Source organism: Sebastes umbrosus, chromosome 22 (genome assembly GCF_015220745.1).
Source record: "Sebastes umbrosus isolate fSebUmb1 chromosome 22, fSebUmb1.pri, whole genome shotgun sequence".
Taxonomy (NCBI): Eukaryota; Metazoa; Chordata; class Actinopteri; order Perciformes; family Sebastidae; genus Sebastes; species Sebastes umbrosus.
This window is the reverse complement of record NC_051290.1, coordinates 7,590,336-7,617,271: the sequence shown is the minus strand read 5'-3', so window position 1 is coordinate 7,617,271 and position 26,936 is coordinate 7,590,336. Positions and strand designations below refer to the sequence as shown.

The following is a 26,936-nucleotide window of genomic DNA, read 5'->3' as shown; positions in this document are numbered from 1 at the left end:
CGTAGTATACCTGCAGTATTGTGCCCTTTACAAGTCTCTGCTGCACAGGAGGCCACTGCAGAGGTCATTGAAGTGGCTTTATTCGCACATCAATGCACACACGAACAGCACACACATGTACACAGCACCTACTGTTGCTGAGCAGACCTGTGCAGAGGGGCTAATTTAGGAACGAAGCTGTGATAGCCGGATTTGTTCCTGAAACAGCTTCGTTGTGTGCTGTGCATCAGACGGAGCAGCTGTGTGTCTAGACGCTGGAACAGAACAGATGTAGCACACATTTTCACTTTCAAGAAAACACACTTCTTATTCTGGTACCAAACTTTGACAGCATCTAGAAAATAAACACATCACACTGTGTACAGCAAGTGTTTTTGTGCGTGTACCCACAACACAAAAGTACCCTACGTAGATGGACAGAAATGTTGTAGTGTTTTTAAGAAAACGTCGATACACATGATATAAGATGTACCTTTGTTTGTTGAGAAGCATTTGGTTGTTGAAGTTGTTGCTGCACTTTCTCGGCACTGTGAGCCTACCATGTGTTGCCCCTCGAAATTCAATAACTGATGCTGGTTCAGGGCTTTAAATCTGCTTCCATACACCCCTTGAGGCTCATTGTCAGCCAAATCGGTTCAGGGTAGAAGTAAAAAAAAAAATAGCCTCCTGCCTTAGCCTGTATCCGTGCTGTCAAGAAAGTTGGAGTTGTGGCAGTCCATGCAAATTAGATATTAAAGAGGACCTATTTCCTTTCTTTGAGTGTGTTATAAAGTTTTTAGTGCATGTAAAAGGTCTGCAAAGTTACAAAGTACACTCCAAAGGACGTAACTCTCCCCCACAGAAGCTCCTGAACTGCCTGAAACACCTTGCTTGAAGTCCCGCCTTTTCTTCCGTAACGTGATGATGTCACCAAGTAACACATTTGCATAATACCCGCCTAGCGGCTAGTTTGGCACGCCCTCAAACAAAGCTAGTTAGAGTCCGAAAAGTTTGGTTCGGTCGACCAATCACAACAGAAGTGGCCAGCAAAGTAAAGCATTAAAGCATGTAAACATGTTCTAGTAGAAAATACAAGTATGCACCTTAATAACCATAATAGGTCCTCTTTAATAGTACACGTTTTGATGATTTATTGGTCTGTATCAAATAGAAATATGTATTTAAACCTCATCAACAGTAGCTACTCTAGTTCATTCCCATATTACAACCATCCCCCTCTGGTGCTTTTAAAAAACAAGTACACAACTGAAAATCAATACCTCTATGAATAGCAGTAATCATCCTAAATATTAATTTGTTACATTTAAGTCAAGCGATGTCAGTCATGTTCGTTTCCAGCGGCACAATGCTGTCATTGATCCCTGATGGTATTAAGAGATTAAAAGGTTCCCCCGTCCTCTCCGTGTTGTTGACAAGCGTTGTGACTCATTACGGCCATTAGCATTAAGCTGGCTCATCAATAAGCACTTGGCTGATCCATCAGTCTTCCTCTGATGTAGCCCAGGGGACCCCCGCCGTGGGTCCCTGCCAGCTCCGAGAGCAGCCGAATGGGCACCCTTGATCTGTCGGTCACCACACACACACACACACACATTCACACACATTCACCTGCCCTGGTGTTTGCCTCAAGTGTCACTTGGAGCCTTTATTCTTGAATGTTCTTTGTGGATGCTGCTGTAAGTGTTGAGTGAGTGTTAGCACTTCTGCTTGTCAGCGTGTTAGTGTTTGTCAGTGCATTCTTGTCATTTTTGTTTTGACTTGATCACTGAGGCCTTGAATGTGTGTGTGTGGGTGCACATGCGTGGGAGAGACAAAACGCAGGGAGTCTCTCCAAGTTGGTGCTTTTAGCTGTACCCGTCAACTTTAGTAATGTCTTGTACTGTATTTTTATGTATGCCATGTAGGTGTCGGTATGTGTAAGTGTCGGGTATGGCGGTGTCAGTGTCAGTCAGCGCGAGACTAGTCAGTGTCAATGTGTGACAGCCAGCCGTGGTCTGATGTGATAGTGTGCCACGGTGAATGACAATGTCTCGACTTAGAAACCAGTGTGCAGTCTTTGAGAGGGAGTGTGTAAGAAACAAGAGACAGAAAGAGACAGGAAAGGGGATAGATGTTGGTGGGTATTACAGCTCATCATGGAGGGCCTCTCCCTCTGCATGGTCCAGAGCTCCCATCAGCAGCAGGGCTCCAGTAGCGTCGTCTCTGACAAAGACGATGAAGGGGTGATCGCCGTAGAACAGCTTGGGCTTTTCTATGTGCTCCTCCTGTAGGTCCGCGCCTCCTTTCCCAGCTTGAGCAGCCAGCTCCAGGGAGGCCCAATGAAGGACTCCGCCCAGGTGCAGCTTCCCCTTGCCCTTGTCTGACACCCCGGAGAAATCGGCCGCCCCCTTGTCCCAGGCGTCAGTCAAACCCAGAGCAGACAACTGTTTCTGGAACGGGAAAACACAAAGTGATGGCATTTATGCACTCCCTTGAATCAATTCCCCCAAAGCTTTGAGGCCATCCTGTATAGAGACGTTCTGCGAGCGTATGCAGCTGCCAGGACACTGATCGATTATGCACGAAAGGAGACCAAACAACGAGTGGGCAGGAAAGCACATTTTAAAATTTCATGATGCTGTGACCCTCGAGAGAAAACGCGATGCCCTTCCCGAACCTCGCCACACGATTAACGTAAACATACCCGGCAAAACAGTCAATCAGTAACTTCCCTAAAGGAGTTTTCGACCATAATGTTATTTACTTTCCATCCCAAAAATTTCGAGATGGGAAAGGAGGGCTGACAGTTGCCCTTGTTGTGAGCTGGCAGAACAAAGTGGGCGACAGGCAGAGAGGAGACGGAAAGGAGGAAGCAAGCGGATGAATAATTTAAGAGTGATGCCCCGTGACCTCGGCACCTCCTTTGTTTTGGCTCTGATATGAATTCCGCAGAAAGTCGTCGTCATGACAGGTAGTTTATCCTCCCATGGCAGAGGGCCACTCACAGTGACAGGCTTCTCCAGGGGCCAGAAGAGTGAGCATGTATGTGTGGATGTGCGGGAGGCCGCGGCGGCTGGAAGGAAAACTTGCAGAGGGAGATGAGTGGGTGAAGATCTTGTCTTCTAGCATTGTTTAAACTTCTCGCTGATTAAACTCTTCATCGGAAATATCTTTTTTTACCGGCAGGCAGGAACAGCAAGTCATTTGGTTGAGTAAATGTGAACGCTCTGTGGGTGCTGACTTTGGCTTTCTATTCAAAACCACACTGTTACAGCTCAGTATAACACTGCTCCGTTCTTAAAACCACATGCTAATGGACAACTGTATTAATCCATGTAGTGTGTCTGCTTTTCTACTTAAAAGTTGAGATGTGCACGCGAGAGGAAGTTGGACCGGATCATGTCGGCTTAACATGAAATAAGTAGATGTATATACAGCTGTAGGCATCTGTCAATCCCATCCTAGTGTTTTCACGCAAAGCTCCCCCTCCACACTGACACACACACACCTCCTGCTCTAATGCACTTCTATTGTCCTCATCCATTATTCCTCCACTCTTCCTCTCTTCTTCCACACGCTACCACTACATCACTGTCTTCCTCCGCTGCTCTGCCACTTGCCTGGCATCCCCATCCCTCATCTGCCCCGCCTGCCTCTATTTTATCCCACTCTGTCTCTCTCTCTCTGCTCCTAACTCTGTCTTTTTCCCACCCCGCCTCATTCTTCTCTTTTCTCTGACAGGCCGGCCGGGCCAGGCATTCGTCGCTCTCTCGACTCCTCGATCTCCACATGCGACCATTTCAAGGGTTTTTCGCTCCTTATCTAACGAGGAAACGGAAAGCAAGACTGGTGAATGTTGCAGACAAATGTGTGTGTGAGGACAAGCAGCTGGTTTTTCGTGTCTCTCTGTGTCACCCATGTCCAGCCTAACTCATTCTCTTCACCAGTATTCCACGAGGACGCAGCTCACTTGGCCTACACAGCGGGTAACCTCCGGGTTACCCGCTGTGTAGGCCAAGTGAGCTGCGTGTCTGAGCAGGAGGTGTGTGAGCTGCCAAGTGAGCTGAAAAGTATCTTAAACTTGCATTCTTTCTAACAGCCAGCAGGGGGCGACTCCTCTGGTTGCAAAAAGAAGTCTGATTGTATAGAAGTCTATGAGAAAATGAGCCTACTTACCTCAGTAAACATTGTAAACATGAGTTTATGGTCTCAATCGCTAATTTCAAGTCTTCTTCAATACAGCATGATGTTCATTTAGTAAATTATGGTCCCATTTAGAGTCCAAAAACCAAAACGGTGACGGTCAAAAACCAAGATGACCAAAATGCCGAACTCAAGGCTTCAAAACGGCAGTTCAAAAACCAATAGGTGACATCACGGTGACTACGCCACTTCTTATATACAGTATATGTGCCTATAGTGCAAGTGCCACTATGAAGTATATAAATAGTCCCAACCCCACATGACCCAGCCTTCCTCTCCGACTCCCTTGCTCTAGCTTGTCAAGGCAAAAGCACTTGGTTAATTTTTTTTGAAGCTATAACGTGTTTAAAAATTAAGGGACCCCGTGGCAGCACAGAACAAGAGTGTCAGAGGAACCTATGGAGGCCTCGTGCACCAACAGAGGTGTGACACTGCATTATGTGAGGAGAAGAAACCTCTGGGAGGTGCTCTATGGCTGCCCTTTCTCTCTGAGGCACCGCATGAATCTTAGATGGAACAGCACTGGGCGGACTGCTGATGCCTCGCACACAGCATCAATGAGCTATTTGTCTGCGAGTGAGAGCCACAGGCATTGTCAGCTGGTGGTTTCCTCTGTGTGTGTGTGTGTGCGTGTGTGTGTAGGGCTTACTTGGCCTACAGCGGTGCAGTCGAAGCGGGCAAGAGGGTAACATGGCATCAACCCTCAGGCGTGCTGCACTCCGCAACACATTATTTCAGCTCGATGGTTGAGCCCGCTAAGTAGCTTGTTGGGTGTACCTGTGGGGGTTTTAAGGGGGATAGGTTGTGGCAGCCAGGACATGTTACAGCTCTGTCTGTGAGGAGTCGCTGCAGTTGAAGACAGAGCAGCCTTAATAATGACAATGGGGAAAAAAGAAAGATGAGAAGAAAAGCAGAGATCAAACAGGGAGACTGCTGCTAAACAGTGCTCTTTTTATATCAGCTGCTGCTTGCATACTACGGGACTTGAACTGGGAAAAGAGCTTAAGATGATTAAAACATAGGAAAGACTACGCGCCACACATAACAACTACCTCCACCAACGCCAGTTTTTTTTTCTCAACAAATAGGAGCTCATGCTGAACTGAGTAAAGAGGACATCTGATAGACTGAATGAAGTCATGTCACGAAACCCCATGAAAAGCCTTGAATGGTTGGGTGTAGAACTGAATGTACTTGTGCAACTATTTCATTATTGATTATATTCTGGTTTTGGGCTATGAAATGTCATAAAATAGTCAGAAAATACCCATCATGATTTCCAAAAGCCCAAGACGACATCTTCAAATTGTTTGTTTTGCAGTAAGTAACACACAAATCTCCAAAAATGTCCACTCTACAATGGTATAAAACAGCGCAAAGCAGCAAACCCTCATATATAAGAAGCCAGAAACGACTGAAACACTTTATCGATTATCAAAACACTTGCAGATGAATTCTCGCAGGTCACAATTCCGGTCGTAAATATCAAATATGTTAGTGCCCTGGTAGCTGAATCGTTAATTCTTCCTCCCCGTCGTCTGCCATGCTTGTTTACACCGAAGTCACGTTTTTGATCGCAAGATATTTTGCGAGATTTCCATTTTTTTGAGTGAGGACTCTTGTTCATGAATGAATCTGTTAGCGTGTGGTGTTGATGTTTTGGTCAAATTGTTGCTCTCCACACACTATAGGAACAAAACTGTTGAATTTATCATAACATGTCATGTGTAGGGTCTCAAAAAATTTCAACATCTGTCAAGATTTGAAAAATCTTTCAGGGTGGGCCAGCCTTTAGCCATAAATACAGGAGAGAAAAATGTTTTTTCGATGAGAAGAATTGTTTTTCACACTTTCCTCTCAGGGCTTCCGTAGCATTTTCTGGATCAGAAGGCAAATTATTTAAATTCTTGAACACCAAACACTGCATGATTTTATCTCCCCCACTGTCAACATCAACTGACCCAGACTGAAACAAACTAGGTCCAACTTTGTCCAATCAACTGTGATGCTAATGATGAGTCCAACAATCATAAAACACTCAGGGTGAACCTTCTACTGCTCCTGCACAGTTCACACCTCCTGTTCCCTCTGGCTCACCAATCACACCCGCCAAATGATTCTTCTAAGCTGTCGCCACCTCAAAACAACTACAGACGTGTTCTGCTTAATTCAATGCTGCCCTTAACATTCTGTGTGGGTGATTTTCGAGTATGCAGTATGTGGCACTGGCATCATCACGGCTCCATTTCACGGACACATTTAATGTAGGCTTTTAAAAAAAACAAAACTCTCTCTTGAGGCTTCAAAGCCTCTCCATCTCTTTATTGAGTCTCATCAGCGATACCGCTATTGGTATCTTATTTACATGGGCTTTTACCTCTTTTGCACAGTCAATACGCTCCGTGTGTCTCATTCAATCGCTCGCATATACGCACGGACCGCTTTTTATTCCACAAGGCTATTTTACCACAAATGAGAAAGGAGAAAAGAAGCCTTAGCTTTTAGTGCGATATTTAACTAATGGCCATGAAACGCATCTGATTAATTCATATGATGCAGGGCTGCGGTAGCGGTGTTAAAACAGCCGTCTCTCGACACTGTATACTGCGGAGTGTGCTCTTGTAAATATTTGATGGCCTTTTGACCTCATTAGCCGTGATTGAGTGAGCTCTCCGGTGCACACTCGTATGTCTTAGTCACCGACTGGAGATATAGCCAGAATGGAGCTCAGGCTCGACCATTAGTGTGTGTGTGTGTGTGTCTGTGTGTGTGTGTGGCCTGGTCAGCACTGGATCAGAGACGGAGGGAGAGAGCGATGAGGGTGGTTTATCCGGTGACCTCTGGGCCAGGCTTGTTAAGAGGGTTCTCCGTCTCGCGACTACAGACTCCGACACAGTCTGCCCTTCACCAGAGGAGAATACAGGCAGACGGAGAGAAAGAAAAAAAGGCAGAATTCTGCAGCTATTTATAGTTTTCTGTGACGCTTTCCACCTTGTCCCCAAGCAATCATTGACCTCCCTCGTCCTCCTCCACCTCTTCTGCTCACTTGGCTGCCGTATGTCACTCCTATTTAGGTCAGCGGAGCCGATGTGCGGCCGCTGACTGATGCCGTATTACGGTCACATGTGAGACCTACAAAAAGGAATTAGATCCCTGGGACTGATATGACGGCGATGACGGAGGTGAGGGAGGGAATGGGTGCGTTTCAGAAGTGGCAAATCCATGTAGCATGACCCAGAGGTGCGTGATTTGGTTTGTTCTCATTTGAGAACTCTAATGTTAGGGTTGACGTTACACACACACTGCTATGATCTTCTGTTTGTCCAGATGCCGCACTCTAATCTCAAAAGTCCATGGCTGTCCCAAGCACTGACAGACAGAGTGGTAAACAGTATTAACGTACGCTGATGAGCAATTATTTGCCAGACCCAATTGGAAAAATGATCGTCAGAGAAGACATGGCGGGGCTGTCACGGGCCAGAGGGGTTGGACGGACAGATGAAATGAGATCGGAGTGGGTTTAGGGTTTGTTCAGCGCTTGAGCCCTTTCATAATGATTCCTCAAATGCACCTCCTTTTTTTTCTTGAGAGCAAACGGAGCCAGACGACTCTTGACGAGGCCAAAACGTTCGAGTGCTTGTCCATAATTAGGTTACATAATGAGAGCAAAGCTACTTTTAGTTATTTGTTTTTTTTCCTCTTCCGTCTGGCAAACTCTCTTGCAGGGACAAAAGAGGATTTGTGCAACAGGACGTTTTCTGCTCTTTTTTCCCTGGCAAAGTCGTGGCCGTGTCAAAAGGAGTTGTTTCAAGCTTTAGTTCTAGATTACAGCCTCCTCCCCAGAGTGTCCTGACAATGTTAATGTCAAAAGCTTGTTCTTCAGGGCATGGCTAGTGGAATAACATGGCAGCGCAACTCTTCAGAGATGTTTGCTAAACTAGAAAGAGGCCAAAGTGGATTTCATCAGTCCATGATGAGGTTACAATGTACATCTACAGAGGACATGGTAATAGGTTCCAGTCAGTATACCCTGCCCTAAGGAAATTGGTTTTACTGACATGCCCTCTGTATCTGTCAGGTTCAACTAACCTCTCTCTCTCTCTTAGTATGTCTTTCTCACTCAGCCATAACCGTTACATCACCAAATACTGTCTCTCTCTGACTCAAAGAGTAGGCTCAGACTGAACTCAAGGCAAAGTTTAGAAGCAGAGCGAGAATGAAAGATGGATGCAAACAGAAGTGAACTCGCTCTAAGTTGTGGGAATCGAGGTGAAGACGCATCCATGCAATTTGGAAATGTTTCAAAGGTACAGTGTGTAGGATTTGGAGGCATCTAGTGGTACAGATGCAGATTGCAACCAACTGAGTACCCCTCCGCTCCAAGACTGCAGTAACGTGAGCCACAGAGTGCAAAACTGTTGGCCTCACTCAGAGGCCATCTTTACCATGATAAGTGCCAGGATGGGTGTCTAGCTGTGATCATATAGTGGTTAGTACTCTGCGTTGTGGCCGCAGCCACCCCTGTTTGAATCAAGGTCACAGCAGTCTATTTTGGGCGTCAGTAGCTCAATCCATAGGGAACTGGAGGGTTGATAGCTGGATAGGTGCCAGTTGTCCTCCGGGGCACTGCCGAGGTTCCCCTAGCGCAAGGCACCAACCTCCCGAATTGCTCCCCAGGTGCTGTATAGTATCTGCCCACTGCTCCTGATATACTAGGATGGCTTAAATGCAGAAGCTAAATCTCACTGTGTGCTGTGCTATGTACAATGTGTGACAGTAAAAAGTTGATTGAACACTACTTTAGGAGCAACGTAAGTCTGGCGGTATCACGGTTTTGCACTCGGCGGCTCACGTTACCGCAGTTTCACAAGTGCGTCGGAGAACTACGGTGGCCTTCAGGTAACGTAAAAACATGAAAGGCTCTCTCTAGAGCCAGAGTTTGGTTTGTCCGTTCTGGGCTACTCTACTGGACTCTCATTCTAAGCTAACAAAAACACAACGATTCTTAGTTTCAGGCGATTATACACTAATGAAAACATTATGTTCAATATTATATTCAATTCCTGCTACTAGATCCCCTGAAATGTTGCAAACTGTAACTTTAATTAAAAAGATTGATCAGGAGGTTGTATGACTCCACTTCATAATCGTACAGAGACAAAATGAAAAAGGAGAGAGACTGGTGGAAAATAACAAAGAAATAACAGAAAGAGTTCTGAAATTGTGATACAGCTAGATGCATCTTAAGGTCTGTCTCTTACTGATGAGTAACGGTGAACTCTAGAGATGTTTGTAGAATATTTTGATGGTTCAGTATTGTCTTGAATGCCAATCCTTCCTTCACTGTGTTTTTCTCACCTCAGCCTACTTAACATAACGCCAGCCAGACTCTAAGCGTGAGCCTTTTGCTTTCAAGTCAACAAGCTCACAAATCTGTTACAGAATCTTTTCTCCACTCTCTTTCTTATTAGTAAAGGACAGGGTAAAAAACATCCATGTAGCAGCTTCTCATTTTGAGAAATCTCATTTTGCCAAGTTTAAATGGCAAACATTGCTCTCGGAAGATCAAGTCAACCGTCATTAAGTAACTTTAAAAAAATTTAACTCGGCTCTCTGTGAGCCAAAGCCAAAGCCGAAAGACTATTTGTGAGGGAAGAACCTTCACTCAGTAACACCACTGTGCAATCGCAAGAGTGTGTTTCTGGTTTGAACCAGGACCATCAGCATCAGGCGTGTCACAAAAACTTGATCGAGACAACCCTAGTAAGTAATTGGCGACTGCAAATGAAATAAGTTGACCTGTAGAACTACAGTATGACTGAAACTAATGTCAGTACAATAAAAAACTTTCTTTTTGCCATGACCCACACCAGCAGGATACTCTCCAAGGTGTTTGTGATTCTAGCAACTTGTCTGTGCCCTTGCCCCCCTCTATGGACCCGGCGGCCTGGTCAAATACGTGCTCTTACACTAGCTCGACAACTCTCCAACCTTTCAGCCGGCGGCCCGACACAGCCTCCGGTTTGGCCTGTGTGAACCTTAACAAGCCCCATGCACTCACATTAGCATCGGCAGCCACTAAGCTGCTGCCTGTCGATCCTCCTGGTTTCCTCTCCTCTGACTCAGACCAGCTACCTGCTGGCTCTGGGGCTAAGAGGAGCAGAGACGCAGTCAGACTACCAGCTGAGCTGTGGCATGACCTCTGTGCTCCTGCAAAAGGAAGTCTGCGGGAGACTTCGGAAGCCCACCGAGGAGCTACAGGTCATGGTCATGCTCAGACCCCTTTAGCCTCTTGCTGAAGGCTGTTACAGTCCAATGCTGTGTGTACAGCTGGATGCCCATCACCTCAAGGGAGAGAGGAGAAGTATGGGAAGGAGTGACATTTGAACTCATCTGAGTCAGAGTCTGCATTGAACTGGAAGGGGCAAGCCAAGCCACTGCTTCAGTAACTTAGAGCACTAAAGAGGAAGACAGAAAAGTAGGCAAGAAACAGGGGTCACAGGTACACAGAGGAAGACAACAAAGAGGAAGAAATGACATGTGAGAAACACCGCACGGCATGGAGGCAGAGCAGCAAGGCACAAGGACAGAGAGAGAGAGAGAAGAGGAAGAGGAAAGACATATGAATAGAGAAAAAATTACTCTTGAAGGGGAAGAGAAAGGGAACCAAGATAAGCAGAGTCAGGAAGAGGAGGTGGCCAAGACAGACGCATAGAACAAAGAAGAGGAGACATGGGAAAAACCAAAGCCGAAGAAACAATGAGAGCAATGACTGGATTTCTTGGAGATATGAGAAACCGCAGCAGGTGAAGTGAAAAATGATGCAGTGTGCGGACACAGGAAATGAAGGAAAGATAGAAACTAAAAGAAGAAACAATAGTTGAGGCGGCTGCGTGCAGGGATCCACCCTGACAAACTCCTCTACAGTATTAAAAAAAGCAGAGAAACTGCTTCTCCGCTGCACCTTTAATGTGCTGTACAAGCATATCACTTCAGTCCACTGTGTCAAATACAAATACAGGGATTAAAAGACAAAAGAATCAAGCAGTATTGCTCCCAGAGAAACACCTGTAGACCCCGTTGCTCGGGTAGGTGAGTCCGGAAATTAAGCTAATTCAAGATAAGGCTGTGTCTGGTGGGAATGGAGCACCTGCTTGTTCATACTCACTCTGAGGATTTGCCAGAGTCAGGCAAGGCCCGTGGGGGAAAATTCAGGAAGCAAACAGCTGCTGTGCTGCAGCCGTATGCACACCACAGGGAGGGGACAGAGGGATGCAACCACAAACCTAGAGGATGTACCTCGCTTAAAGACGTCACCCTAAAATGGAACAGGGCGTCACACATGGGCTACAAAAAGAAGCCCCTCTAGGGACAATTCTTTTGTCCAAACATGTAAGAGCAATCAGCATCTGAAATACAACTCTGCCTGCCATGGAAGACAGACATGATGTATGAGGCTGAACTATATGGGAAACAAAAAGATTACATTGTGATTTATTTAGAACTAAAGAGGTCAAGTTTATTCCAACTTAAGGTAAGATATCTTTATGCCCATTTCACTAGTACAACTACAATCACAATAACGTACTGTAAGTTTAAACGTATCTTAGTCAGTCACTATGACGACATTCAAGTCCCACCTCAAAACTCACCTGTTCAAACTGGCTTATTCACTGTAGTGTCCATGATTCTGTGGCCTTCCCTTAACATCGTTACTGTTTTATTTGTTTATTTGTGTCTGCTTAAATGTCTGGTTATGTTTGCTCTGCTGGTGTTTTCATCGTGTTATTATCTGTGTCCTAGGGTGTGTATATATATGCACACACACAGTTTAACAATATACTGTATCGTCCAAAATTACATCTGTGCACTTAAACAGTAAACTTCACTGGGAATTAAACTATTATAAATAACTATGAATACAAACATTGCCAGTCATCAAAAGTCAGGTGCTTAGAAAAGAAGAACAAAAAGAGCAAATGAGCGACCGTTACCTGGCCTCTCGCATCACTGGCGGCATGCGGCATAGTTTGTTAACATACTTTGACCGCAGCAAGACGGCCGCACGGTCGCTCTTCTCGTTTGCAAGCAGCGTTTCCGTTCTGTGGACGTTTTTGAATGGTGCGTTGTGGTGATCCAGAGTGTTTATTCTCCCTCTGGCGCTGTAAGTATGTTGATGGAAGTCAGGCATAATGTGCAACCTGTGCGTAGTCAGGGCACGAGCAAGACACACGGCGGGCCTGACTGACTGTACTGACAAACTATACCTAGCTATAGTTACACAGCACACAGATGTGATAAGCATGAATGACATGACAGTTGAAAGGGACAGGATTATATTAGAGTAATATTGAAAAGGCAAAATGATGGGGTCATTGTTTAATAACTTTCCAGCAGTGTGTTTCATAAACTAGTTAGCAATTTACCGTGATCGGGCTCTAGTTTTAACTTTAAAGTCATCATTAAAGTTCTGAGTGTTCACTTTTTAGATCACACAAACATATATTTTGTTGTACTAACCTGCAGACTGAGTGTGCTGCTGATGTTCGCCACGGGCAGCGAGATGGACATACTGGTCATATTGGTCTTCTCCAGCCACTTGGACAACAGTTCAAGGGTCAGAAGCTTCTCCAGCCTCGCCAGACTCTCGACGTGGAAGGGCATGAGGAGCTCCACGCTGGCCTTGCCCCCCGCATAGAGGCGCCTCCAGGACCTGCACCATGTTTTCCATGTCTTCATGGTGACGGTACAAACCTGGAGGAAACGACAGGCAGAGGCATGCACAGAGGTGAGGAGAGATCAGAGAGTCAGGGAGAGAATATGCCATAAGCTTTTCAGCAGTAGTTCAGAGCAGTAGCTCTCTTGGAGGTTGGTTCAGACTTGCATTTTCTGCTGTGTCACTGCAGTCACCTGAATTCTCACTTGCCTAAAATGAGCTGAACTACAGGAGAAAACACTACATAGTTGGGTTAAATCCATTCAAACGTAATGTGAATGCAGCCTCACCCAGCGTGACAACGGATCACTGGAATAATCTTCTTCATTGAATTGGAAATGACATTATATTATAACATTAAATAGAATATAATGTGTCCCTACAACATCTTTTACTGCCGTCACAGCAGAAAAATTCGCTCTGCCTTGTTGTTGTTTTAAGACAATACATAAAATATGAAAAGCCTGTTAAATAAATCATAAGGCACACAGTGATAAATAGGAGAGAAGCAGATTGGGCCTTACAGATGTTCAAGCCATTTTAGAACTCAAATTGCTTTTCGCTGCATTTATTCGCTGGCAGGAGCGGAGCAGCGACAGATTGTGTTTTTTACCTGCTCTGTGCATCATCATCACTTTGGTGTATTTTCTTCCCCAAGAAGGTACGATGATCTGTGCTCCCCACGCTGAACTCTCTCTCCCACAGCCCTGAGCAAACAGCCAAACAAACACAGAGGACAGGACCATTTTGAATGCAGAATGCCAGACATGGATAAGCTGGGAGAAAATACTGCATGATTTAAAGAGGTGAACACGAGGTTAAACAATGGCCATGTTCATAAAATACATACGGAAATCATACACGGTGACACCTGCTGACACGCTGACACCGCTCATGAATCATCAATATCTGCTGCCCATTAAAAAGTGTCCACTCCTCTGCTGTACTGAGGCAGTTATGAGGTCCTTAAGGCCACATCGGCCCATTCACTGTTCAACACATCCCACTTGGCCCTGCTAACCCCCTGACAGCTGTCAATTTAGAAGGGGCTGAGAGTAGTAGTGGAATTACTGCTGTAATAACCTCACAACACATTCCCCAAAGCCGCTGGCCCATTCAGCGACGCAGGGGACACTGGATGGAGGTGAGGAGGTCGACAGATTATGACTGTTATGTCACCCTTTGTGAATGACGCCTGAGGCCGGCTGGAGCTGCAACTAATCATGATTTTCATTATCGATCATCACACTCATGACACGCACAGTACTAAAGGTGCAAGAAGGCCAAAGAAATCAAATGGCTCATTTGCCCTGATGAAAGTCTAGAGACCAATTGCTTTGCTTTATCATTAATACTTGCATTGGACAAAGACTGCAGAGCCTTCTTTTCTCTATCGATAATCAGTTGGTCCTTAAAGGTCGACTCCGTCTGCGTTCTTTCTCGGGTTTTTCAAATGGAAACGCCCACTCAGCCTTTCGTAAAAAGCAATAACGTAAGTTACCAAAGTAACCTAATCGATAGGAGACAGACATTTCCAAAGGGGAACTGAAGCCGTTATATCGCTCTCTTCAAAGCCACCAGACTCCATTCACAAAAACATCATTTTACCTCGCAGAACACAGGAGTAGCTGGTCTACCTCTGCATCGATCAGTTAGTTTGTTTGTGTTATTGTGTGACTTTTGGAGAACATGCAAACTCCACACACCAACCTGGGTTTGAACCTGCGACCCTCTTGCTGTGAGGCAACAGTGTCAAACACTGCATGTTGATTCATTTTCTGTTGATCAGTTAATCGACTACTTGTTGGCTTTCCCCAAATCCCACCGAGCCTCCACTGGATCCCAGCCAACAACAAGTCACAGCAGAACGACATGTGATTGCAGCTTCCAGGCATGTTAGCGCAAGTCACATACATTTGCTCCGCTTCCTGTAACCATCAAGAGAGTGAAATATGATCGCGCTGGAATTCAAAAACAAACTGGCTGAAGATTACCTGAAGTGGCAGCCGTGTTGTTGAAATGATGTCACGATGAGGAATAACCTCCCCGCCAGTATGTGTACATGCGTATAGCGGGGACTTATTAATGACCTCACCAGCCTCCGTGTGTGGCTGTGTCTAGACGAGCGGGCCTGCTTTGGGTTTGCACTGCATTATCTTCGTTTTATGGGACAGCGCCGTGGCGGAGAGGGATCACTTGAAACCTGAATCCATTAATATCCATCAACAAGAAACAATGAGACAATTGCACGCGGCTAAGGAATCCAATCGCTCACAGGCTTACCAATTCATACTGTAAACTTGAGGCACAAACCAGAGGAGAATCAATGAGAGCGACCGGCTCCCTCTCCTCCCTCATCAACTTCTGATTACAAGTAGTTGTGGTATTTCAGAAGCTATTATTAGAGGTAAAATATGTGGGGACTTGTTGTTCTCTCTCGCCTTTCCTTTCCTCTTCTAGTTCCCCACGTTGCTGCGTTATCTTGTGTATAAGTTTCTCTCTACTGTGTTTTTTTTTTGCTTCGCAATCTTATTTTTCTTCTCCCGTCTCCAGTGTTTGTTTGTCTAAAACGGGAACAAAGCCTGAATTAATTAACTAGTGTGGACTGGATCTCCCATGGTAGGCCTTTTACATCCCTCCACTATGTCTGTCAATCTCCTTCGCTCTCTCAGCAGGCCGACCCTCTCTTTCTTTACTTTGCTCACTTTTTCGCTCTTTACTTTTCTCCCTGCGTCTCTTTTGTCCCCTTTCCCACCCAGAAATCCCTCCTTACACTGCTCTTTCTCTTGCCATTCCCTTTTGCTTCTAACATCTCTCCACTATAAACACGTTCCACTACTAATTGCCCCTGACCTTCCCTTTCTTTGAATGCTGTGTACAGCCCAGGGAAGGAGGCACAGCAAAGAGCTTTTTTAATTCTCCCCTTCAATAATTAACTAAAGGGAATGAAAGTGAAACAAACAAGGAAGCAAGAAGCCCGTTCGCCGCCAAAAGAAATTCCGGCAGCATCTCTGAAACCATTACATTATCACACACTATGAATTGTCTAAGGAGCGTGAAATCAAAGACAAATAATAAAAGTTACAACCATCCAGAGGCAGCTAGAAAGAGCGAGAAGCAAACTATCGACCACATGTGAATTATGAATCAAAACTAACGGAATCCAATTGTACGTAATCTAATTTGTGTGCTTCAATCTGCTGTATAATCTAATTTGTGTATTTCCTCCACAAAATTAATGAACCGACCAACGAGGGTCGGTTCACAGGAAAAACTCATTTCGTAATGAAGTCAAAACATCAAACAAAGAAAATTAATTAAGTTGCTTATCAATGTATGGTCTGTCAGGGAATGTTATTTTCAAAAAGGCTGTCTATCTGTTGGCAACCTGTTTTCACTTCTGCCGTCTTTGCGCCTAATAAAAAGAATACCTGCAGGAGGAAACGGAAGGAATAGAGGCAGATAGGAGCAGATAAGGAGACATGTGGGAAGAAGAGGAGACAGGGGTAGATTAGACACATGATAAAACAATGACAAAAGCACCAAAACAGAGACAAAACGCCACGAAAAAGAACAAGTGGAACAGAAGGATATATTTAACACATCATCATCTTTTGTGGAGACGGCAAACAAAAATCAGCAGGCATGCGAAAGTTGGCTGTGCTCTGAGAAAGAGAGAGATGGTAGATTACGTCCCTGAAAAGTAGTCATGAAAAGGGAAAATAAGCTATTTGCTAATTCTTTGACTCATAATGAAGTCAAATCTAGTTGTACAAATACTGACACCCTTTAACAGCCAAATAAAAGTTCAAGTATTCTAGCTCTTTAACCTTTACTGGTACTTTTTAACCTCTTAAACTTGTTGAGGACGCCAGCGACCTTCGCTGACTTGACTATCTTTCAGAGGCTGTAGTTTAGGCTAAATTTTGGTGAGGAAAAACTGGCATGGCCACTTTCAAAGGGGTCTTTTGACCTCTGACCTCAAGATATGTGAATGAAAATGGGTTCTATGGGTACCCACGAGTCTCCCCTTTACAGACATGCCCACTTTATGATAATCACATGCAGTTTTGGGCAAAAACCATGCAGTTTTATGCATGCAGTACAAATGTGTTATTTTCGCCTATTCTAAAAATGATGTATTTGAATATTTCTGCATACTGGGGTCCCTAAACAGTCTTGAATTACATAAATTGTGTATCACTGTAAAGCTGAGACTCTTGTGGATCCAATGAGCCCAACTGTATTCATGTGTGATGATGTTAGTCCCCATAGTAGCCATTTCATTGTAGTGAGACCATTTTTTGAAACTTGACCTCACTGTATATAATGATGTGGTGACCTCTAGGATAATCACAGCCTCATGAAGCTTTACAGCCACAAACTAGAGACCTAGAGCATTCAGAGGATGGATGGCTTTCCTAGCTATATCGACAATAAGGGGGTTTCTGAGCAGTTTACACAACAGAAGTGCTCGCCATCCAATCGTCGAAAAATGTGATTCTTGCAGAAATCTCAAAATGTCCAAAGTTTTTGAAACCAAATAAGAGCATGGCTTTTTCTATGGTGTTCATCAAGGTCTCAGTGTCTTAATGTGGTATTCTGGAGTTTTTTTTGATAATTTTTATCAATTCTCGAGTGGTAAAAAAATAGTTTAAATTTAGCACCAAATCTGTGTAACAGATGGTATCAACCCAAAAGCCCTTATACACTTCTACTAGTTATTTTAATTCGTTAATTAATTTGTGTTTATTTCTGATTTGTGACTAGAACAACTTGACACACAGTGCTGAGCTGCATCTCAATTAATCTTTAGGTTCCCAGCTTTCAGATGATGTACACCACTTGTATGTGACATCTACTGTTAACCTGCTATCTCCCCCTAAAGACCCCCTGTACCCCCGTAAAAAAGACAAAAATGGGTCTATGGTGAGGAGGGGTGGAGCGGAAGGAAGGGCACAGTGATGAACTTCAGATATGATTTTTGGTATGCAACTGCTAAATCGCAGATGGGGCTTCTAACTGACTGCATTCATACCGAAACGTCGACTAGTTTCCTCCACTGCAGCCTGTCACAAAGAACCGATCCGAGCCAAGCTGTGCCGCTGCAGACTTGGAGCGCTCCATGCACAGATGTTAGGCACGACACCGAGGGAGAAGAGTCTGGACACTTGTTACTCAATTATTTAAGATGACACATCACCCCCCGATGGAAGATGAATACGATCTCAGTGATGGACCCCAGAATCATCCTTTATCTGCTGTGTCCACCAGCTGGAGTCCGCCGCGTGCGCGCACGCACACATGAACGCACACAGACATGCACACAGGCATGCACACAGGCATGCACGCTACACACAGGTGGGCGTGCTGGCACACACAGTGTGGCGGGAAAACTGGCGTGTATGCTGTCTGAACACCGAGAACGGTACATGTCATATTAATATTCTAAGACTTCTCATCCAATGCAGCAAACAACATCAATGCAGACACATTGCGTAATTATAAATGACTCCACAATTACAAAGCACACCCGTCTAACTCAGCATTACTCAGTCCAGCCTAGCTGCACCATAATGAATTATTCAGCTGGCTATAAAGTTGCATCATCGAGGGTCACAGTCAGGACTGGACACACTGAGAAATAATGACATGTTTGCATGCTATTTTACGATTATCATTTCCCAACCAATGTCATATTTTCCAAGTTTTGTGACAACAGATCAGTTAGTATGGTGAAGTGAGTATAGACAAGCCCAATTCTTGTGTATTTCCACTGTTTCTACATACCTTTAAAGTGCAGGGCATTGGCCAGTATCAGAGCTCCAGCCCTAGCCTGGATTTCAGCCTCTAAAGGAGCTCCCTCCAGCCCACCGAGCCCAGCCTTAGCCCAGCCATGGAGCTGCTTCAGGTCAGCCTTGGAGTCTCCTTTCACCAGAGGCCGATGCTGCAGCCCGAACCTGGCCTGGCTCTCCTTCACAAACGCCTCGCTGACTGCAGGAGCCTGCTTGGAAAACAGAGCAGAGGATGCGTGCAGGTGAAAGCTGGTACCGTTGGCTGCGGTGAAGCTCTTCAACGCCTCGGACAGAAGCTCTGCAGCCTTGGCGGGGGATGATGGCGTCTTGAGGAGGTCTTGGAGCTGGCTGGAAGTGGTGCCCGCTGAACCTCCACCCAGCGCTCCTCCAAGCGAGGAGGCCAGGAGCAGAGGGGAGGAGAGGGTGTTTACAGAGCTGGAGTCAGAGCGGAGGGCCTGGTAGAGATGTAGACCGAGAGCCCAGGTGGGGTCACCAAGAGGAGGAGGCGGGCGGGGTGGAGGGCCGGAGGGGGCAGCAGGACTCTTCTTGGATGAATCGGCAGTGCCGCCCTGCACCAGAAGAACTGGCAAAGAAATGAGGATATAGATGGGAAGCCTGGGCAGCATGGCGGACCTAGAGGAGAGCACAGGGAGGGGAGTCAGCAAAATAAACTATTTGCATACTTTGCCAACCATCCCGATTTTCCCGGGAGACTCTTTTTTCTCCTGATTTATGACAAATGTTCACACTTTTTTTCCTTTTCATTATCTTAGCCTGTGTATAAACCCTAGTGTTTCCACCCGGACGTCAATAGAGCTACACCAAATGTCGTTTCCCGGCGGAAGAGAGCTGCTCGCGACACAAAAAATGCTGATGCAGTGTACTTATTATTTTGTTATTTTCACTCTTTTAAAGTCACCAGAATGCAGGATACAAAGTCTCTGAAAGTCACTTTTTCCCAGGGGGTAGGACCCCCCTCTTTGGTTTTGAAATCCTCCCTCTTTTTAAGGTCTCAAGGTTGGCAAGTTATGACTATTTGCGTGTAACAATGAGAAGAATGAAGCCTGCATTCCTCTCATTTATAATGCAAAGAGCTCTATTCATTAGGCACATTGTGACTGATTGTTTTTTTTTAACAGTGTAAAGCTACTCATGCTGTTATAGCACTGTTCATATTTGAGATAAAGCAACATAAACACAGCCTTAAGGGTTCCCTCTTTGCTGTAAAACAACCTACTTGTGCAAACAGCAGCCCCTGCTCCTACAGAGCCGCAGCAGTAAACTGGATTTTGTAAATTTTCCTCCCCACTCTGCAACATTGTTATTATCTCACACGCTGCGGGGAAACCAGAGAGTGACAATTAACTTTGATGAAGTTTCAAAAGAAGCTTTTTAGTAAACGTTTGTTTCTCTATCTCGCCTTACAAAAAAACAAAAACACCCAGATTTCTGCCGAGCCCCGGTGACAGGAGTGATGGGAAACATCTTCCGTCTGGTTCAGACTACTCTGTTAAGACCTCCCGGCGAAAAAGAAAATAAGGAAAAAACGTGTTTGTTCAAATTTACCGTTAATTAATTCAAGTTTATATCCCTCTCCTTCGCTCCTTTTCAGCTAGGTCCTCCACAGGAAGTGGTGCTGCCGGGGTTCAGACGTGGCAACACACGGAGGAAGCTTTCCGTTTTTCCCGAAACTTCCAGGTATACAACTGAAGAACCGTTAGCTACTGTTTGAGATAAACTGAAGCAATGAAAGCTAATGAAAAGATGTCTAAAACACCCAAAAATACCTCTGTAAACACATGTAGGTGTACGATTTAAAAGTGTTGTACTGTGAAAAAGCACCATAAAAGTACCGTTCTGTTTTCAAAGCAGAAACCTCGTATTTAAAGCACTGTAACAACGTTTTACTGCAGTTACATATCACAGCTAAATACAGCTTAAAAAATAAGTATGAATGTAAAATCCATTATAGAAAGCTAACCACTGGAGAAAATCGACGGTTAGGTCACTTTTGTGGTATCTGTGTCCTACTGGTTTATGCAGGCGTAATACATTTATGCTTTAACAAAACCATAATTAAATAAGACCAAGTCCCTGTTGGGATATATTACAGCTGTTCCCTGAGAGTTTGGCAGGGATTATGTGCATGTAATGTCGGGCCCGGCCGGTATAGTTTTTTAAAACGAACCACCAGTTGCAGTAAATGAGGCGTTTCTCTCCATACATTGAAAAGCGAGCTCTGTGGGTTTGCTTTGGATAATAAACCCTCTTGTTTCTGGTGCTCAGTTGGGGGTTGTAGTTCCCAGAGCCATTCAAGCGGGGTCGCTAATGGTCTTCTCATCGCCTCAGCTCAGTGACCCTGTGAGAGGCTGTATGCATGTGGGCCAGGGCCCCAAGAACTTGACACCCAGCCCTCCCCAGAGGAGAGGATATATAGACCGCAGCAGCCAGCAGGCAAATCCACCTGAGGAGGTTTGACTTTCTAGTCCTGATTTAGTATTAAATCTGTCTGCATTTTTGGGATGTTAATTAGGGAATGGGCAGTAAGAATATAATGTTTAAAATAGCCCACCCGTTTTAGATTATTTATTTCTAGTTAAAGCAGCAGTAGGTAGAAATGGAGCAAATATGATTTTAAAAAGTTATTTTTATAATACGGTCACTATATCCTGATAGTAGTGAGACAGGTAATCTGAAAAAAAAACATGTGTCCTCCGGTGCTCCTAATGGCATCTGCAAGATTTCATAGACCGGAGGAAAACAACCAATCAGAGCCGAGCTGGAGCCTTGCCGTCTCTGAGCAGCTGTCGATCCCTGGCGAACTCTGATAAAACGGTCAAACTAGTATACTTGCCAACCTTGAGACCTTAAAAAATTCAAAACCAAAATCAGAGACTTTGTTTCCTGCATTCTGGTGACTTAAAAAGAGTGAAAAGATCAACATAATAAGTACACTGCAACAGCATTTTTATGTTCAACTTTTGATTTTACCTTTAACTCCCAGGAAAGTAAACTGAATAATTCGCCCCTCTGGTGTGAACTTGGCGTGTGAATCGCTGGCATAAACTAATGTTCATCTGTTTTTATTTAGTTTTGCTCCTGCTTGCCGGGGATCGAACCACCGACTAAAGTATTTCTTTCTCTTAGTACTCTCCATTTCTCTCTCCCTCTCTCTCACTGAAGGTCCTTTCAGACACAACGCCACAATGGCACCACTGCACTCTGAAGCACGTTATTTCTAATGGCTTGCACCGCGCCAAGACGGCTTTTCGCTGCATCGAGCAAAGCCCAACTTTGAGCGCAGCTCGAATATGAGCTCAAGCTGCGCTGTGTCGCAGGCATAAACTGCTCTCTTCCGCCAGGAAATGACAGTTGGTGTATCTCTATTGTCTTCTATTACTGTAATGCCTATTTCTCACATTAAATGTTTTCAGAAACACTGTTTAGCTGTAAAAAGGGAACGTTTGTGAGCCGGCCACCATTTTGAGATCAGTTTAGGAAATACCAAGCACTGCCCATTTTACCCAACTTTCTCATTTTACAGCTAAACAGTATCCTGCGAGATGTTTCTGAAAACATTTTACACCGTTTGATCGGAATTTGCGAGTGATTGACAGCTGCCTCTGTTGAATGAACAGCCAATAGGAACGCTCTCTCTCTGAAATGACCTCTGATTGGCCAAAGTCTCCTGTTACCGGCTAGATTTTTTTAAAGCCTGAAAACAGAGCCATGAGGAGGTGCAGAAGTCTAGTTTTCTCTCAGAACACTTAAAAGGTTATTATGGAATTTTTGCCCATTGATGCCAACAAATATTCTGCCTACTGCCACTTTAACGAAATGAAACTTGCCCCACACACTCCCAGTGCACCCTAACACCCAGCCACCTCACTCTGCAGTAGCTGCACTAATGTAGTCTACTGTCAAGGAAAAGTAGGGCAGACCATGCAAGCCTGTAATACATCTGACCCCTCCAAATGTCCTCATTCTCCATTCTCCTCATTTCCCTGTTTTTCGCCTTCCCAAATTGTACCTGCCCTCCCCCTGCGGCGGAACAAGGAGTGGCGAGCAGATAACTTGTAACACGCGGCTCCGGGACAAGGATTATTGCCCAAATTGAAGGATGGAAAATGGTCATATAGGGACTTAATCGATAAATGTAGAGATAGACTAAGGAGGCTAGAGGAGGATCAGAGAGGGATATGGAGGAAGATAACTGCCCGAGACCACCAATGCTCGGCAATCAGGCCGAACATGACAGCTTGTAGACCCAACCAATTATTTACCCCAGCCAAATCAATAGAGCTCTCTCCGAAAGATAACCATCAGCTGCACTATCTGGAACACATTCACAGCAGAGCTCACAAACACACACTGAGCGCTCTGCTCGCTGCCACTCTCGCTCTCCGTCTCTTTTGCGCACACACACACACACACATTCCCCTCGCAGACACTTACTTATCAGACTTCCTTGGAAATAAGACACAAATCACATTGGCTAATTATTGGACATCTACACTGAGAAGAGAAACGGTATGTCAAAGAGCGCCTACAGCGAACGCAAAATCGCATCACAGGGTAACACACACATTCGTTAATGGCGTGTAGGCTGCGTTGTACGTGTTAGTGGTGATGAGTCGATGTGCGCGACGTCAGAGGTCTCAGCCCTCGCCACAGGAGTCGCCGCCCCCCTCCTGGGACCCCCCCAGCACCACATCACAGTCAGTCTCGTCAGTAATGAGCAGCGACGTGTATTACATTGCAGGTGATTCATAAGAAAACAGGGCTTGCGCCGCAGTTAAACGAGTCCCCGGGGGAAACTGGTTGGGAACCTGATAGGCCCCTCAGTCAGCGGATTGTGCATCTAGGGGATTTATAAAGGGACGCACTTTAACCACAATGCACCACCACATCTTCCCCTTTACCCAAAGGGCTCACCAGCACCCGATCCTGTTCGCCCTCACCTCCCCTTGCACCTCGAGCTCTGATTCAGTTTTCCAGCTCCAGACGTCATTGTCTTAGTAAACGTTGTATTTCACCTCACATGTTATCCGTTTATGCGTCTGTTAGCTATTGTTCTCGGCTGTTGTCGAGGTTAAACGCTTGTGGCTCAAGGGCAGCAAAATCAACACCTCGCAATGACAGCCGTTATGGTCAGTGACCGGCCTAGAGCGATATCCACTCGCCCCCTTGCCCTGCTCTCATTTTCTCTTCAACACACATCTTGTAGCCTTTATTTTACTCTCCCCCTTTCTCTTCGCCTTCGCTCTTTCCAGAATTAGATATTTCACTTCGCACTACATTAGCTCAGCTGACTCCTTTTCACTCCATAACTTCCTCTTTCCCTTCCTTTCCCTTTTCATCCATCCCTCCATGTCACTGTGCCTGAGGTTTAAGTAGTTCCCTCTATACTCCTCCTACAGTACCTCTGGGGGCTCCACACACACACACACATATCTATTTCCTTCCTTTCCTGGAAGAAAAGTGACATTTCTAAGACAGGACATAAAGCAGACAGAACCCCTTAACCGTAAAATCTACCTAAAACAAAAACTCAAACTTTTCTTATAAAGTGTCCTCCCACAGCGCTCTCTCTCCTCTCCTCTACCTTCTCCCACCTCCCCTTACTCACTGTCGACCCACTTCCTCTCTGCTTCTCACCTCCTCTCATTCCTTCACCCCTATACTCCTACTCCTTTCCCATCTCCCCTCTGCTCCTTCTCCCTTTCCAAACGCCGTCTAAATCTCTCCCCGTCCCTCTGTGCCTCACACATTTTTGGAGCCTGTACAGAACAAACAGCATGTAACATGGGAGCCCCTGTTCTCGTCAGTTCTGGTCTGCCTGTCTGTCAGCAGCTCTGGCCCGTTTCAACTACTACAGAGCTGGTTTAAGGCCCCGTCTGGACAGGCCCGCGGGGTCCCGGTTTACATCAAGTTCCATTGTGGTCCTTTCAAATTAGGGCTCTTACTCAGTGTCTGGCCAAGCTGCTAAGCTGCAGCCATGATTTTTATTGAAGCATTACCTTAACCTCAGCTTCACCCGGGCTGGAGGTCTGGTGCCAAACCTTGACCATAAATATACAGTGATGTTGAGAGGTTTTCAATGTAGTGAGTCTCCGGGACCCACAGGTGGTTATATGAATCGGTACCCAATAAAATTTGTCTTTTTTGACAGATTGTAGTGTTAAACTCGTGCTTGGTGTATACATTACATATACATTTTACCAAATAGAAATGTAAGTATATTTTTTTAAGAATAACTTTATATATATTCAGAATCTAAAAACAACATTTAAAAGTGTGATTCAATCCATAACAATTTAAATAAGCTATACTTTATAAATTTAATAGTTCAACATCTTGAGAAATATGCGTATTCTCTTTCTTTATGACAAGAGTTTTTCAACACGACGCATCCCCTGGACGGTGAACAGTGGGCAACTCGGGGGTCTGAAAAGTGAAGCCAATGCTGAAGTGCCTTAAACTTGCATTCTTTCTAACAGCCAGCAGGGGGCGACTCCTCTGGTTGCAAAAAGAAGTCTGATTGTATAGAAGTCTATGAGAAAATGAGCCTACTTCTCACTTGATTTATTACCTCAGTAAACATTGTAAACATGAGTTTATGGTCTCAATCACTAGTTTCAAGTCTTCTTCAATACAGCATGATGTTCATTTAGTAAATTATGATACCATTTAGCGACAAAAAGACCATAAAGCAGGGGATGCTTTAGGGCGTGGCTACCTTGTGATTGACAGGTCGCTACCACGGCGTTGTCCGGTCTGGAAGTTGTCTGTGTTTTCGCCCTAGAACTTTAATCCTTTTACAGTGTGTTTTCACTTCATGAAATATAATTATAACCTTTTTGGTTGCCTAAAGAATGTCTTATTCAAATAGGAGACGCAGGACGCAGTACCTAGCAACATCACCGTATATAAAAGCTGAACAGGATTATTTAAAAGTCACCAGGATCTTGACCTTTGCAGTCTTTATTATTAGTAGCTTCTAATTTTGGGAATTTAGCATTCAAATGTAATGAGTAAAAATCAACTAAAGGCCTTTACACATCGGGGGCATTTTTTTTTCCTGTGTGATTAAGTTGAACGTCAATATAGTTTTTCAAACCGTTATTTTTGTCATGAGTACTTTCAAACAGAACACGAATATTTGTTTCACTTTACTTACTTACTTTATTTCTCATTTCAACCTTGACAAAGGCAGTGCAGACCAGATCCAGAATAAAAGCCTTAGACATATAACATTCACAGGCGAGTACTTTGCATTATAGTGCTGTTTATTTGTCACACAACCGATGTGTAAAGTTTTAAGCAATAGAAAGATCGAATGAGGCAGACAAATGGTGACAGAGGTAAAAGGACAGTACAAATATAAAGCAATCAGTTCTGATCAGTGCAAAGCTAAAAAGGGATGTTTATGTCTGCTTTACTGAAGATCTAAAAATACACATTTAGATGGGATTTGGGGGACTGGGAGATGAGTGTGTCCCCCAACTGGGATGTTTTTCCCCCACTTTGAATCTAGGGCAAAACTCTGGAAGGCAACAGGAGGTACGGCTGGACAGATGGAAGGAAGGGAATATGTGTTTTTAATCGATGGGGGGGGAAGAGAGAGAGAGAGAGAGAGAGGGGGGCAGCGACAGAAAGGTGAGGAGGGGGGCAGTGGCGGTTGGGGTCGGGGTGAACATGTTGAACAGGGCCAAAATCACAGACACATCTGCTGTTCATCTTGAATGTTTCCAATAAGCTTTAAATGTTTCCTGAAGCCCTGTGAAAGTGTACCGAGCTGCCAAGACAGAAGGGGGGGGTTTGATGTTTGATTTTCTTTGTGCTAAAGAAATAGGTGGTCTTCTCACACTTTTTTTTTCATTAGACGTGTCTATAAATTACCCAAACTTCAGTGAAACGCAACGAAAGTACAAAAGCAAGGGTACACATCTCTACAGGCTCACATCCACACAGCTAGGAAGGCAAATAAGTGGCTTTTAATGTGCTCAGTGAGTCAGAGAAAAGCAAATGCCAAGCACCCACAAGAGTACACAGCTGCTTCAAGCAAGTGTTGACAACTATCTTTATAGGAATTAAATATTGCTCTTAACCCCACCCCCGAGTAACCGCCACACACCTGTGACTCACATCACTCAGGCTCAGATTCCACGGCATTAAATCAAGCTTTTTTGACGCATTGCGCGCAAATGTGCCTCACACGCAAGCACGCACACACACATAAA

At 44.8% G+C, this 26,936-nt stretch overlaps 1 protein-coding gene across 1 annotated transcript in view; it reads right to left on the bottom strand.

Moving 5' to 3' along the window:
- Positions 1–876: 876 nt before the first annotated feature.
- The window catches only part of serpinh2 (serine (or cysteine) peptidase inhibitor, clade H, member 2), a 123,536-nt gene continuing 97,476 nt past the window's right edge, over positions 877–26,936 (bottom strand). Inside the window, 6 exon segments of the mRNA XM_037757743.1 lie at positions 877–2,429; positions 12,703–12,873; positions 12,875–12,936; positions 13,512–13,545; positions 13,547–13,605; positions 18,689–19,326. Of these exon segments, the coding sequence (XP_037613671.1) occupies positions 2,124–2,429; positions 12,703–12,873; positions 12,875–12,936; positions 13,512–13,545; positions 13,547–13,605; positions 18,689–19,326 (1,270 nt within the window). The 3' untranslated portion in view covers positions 877–2,123.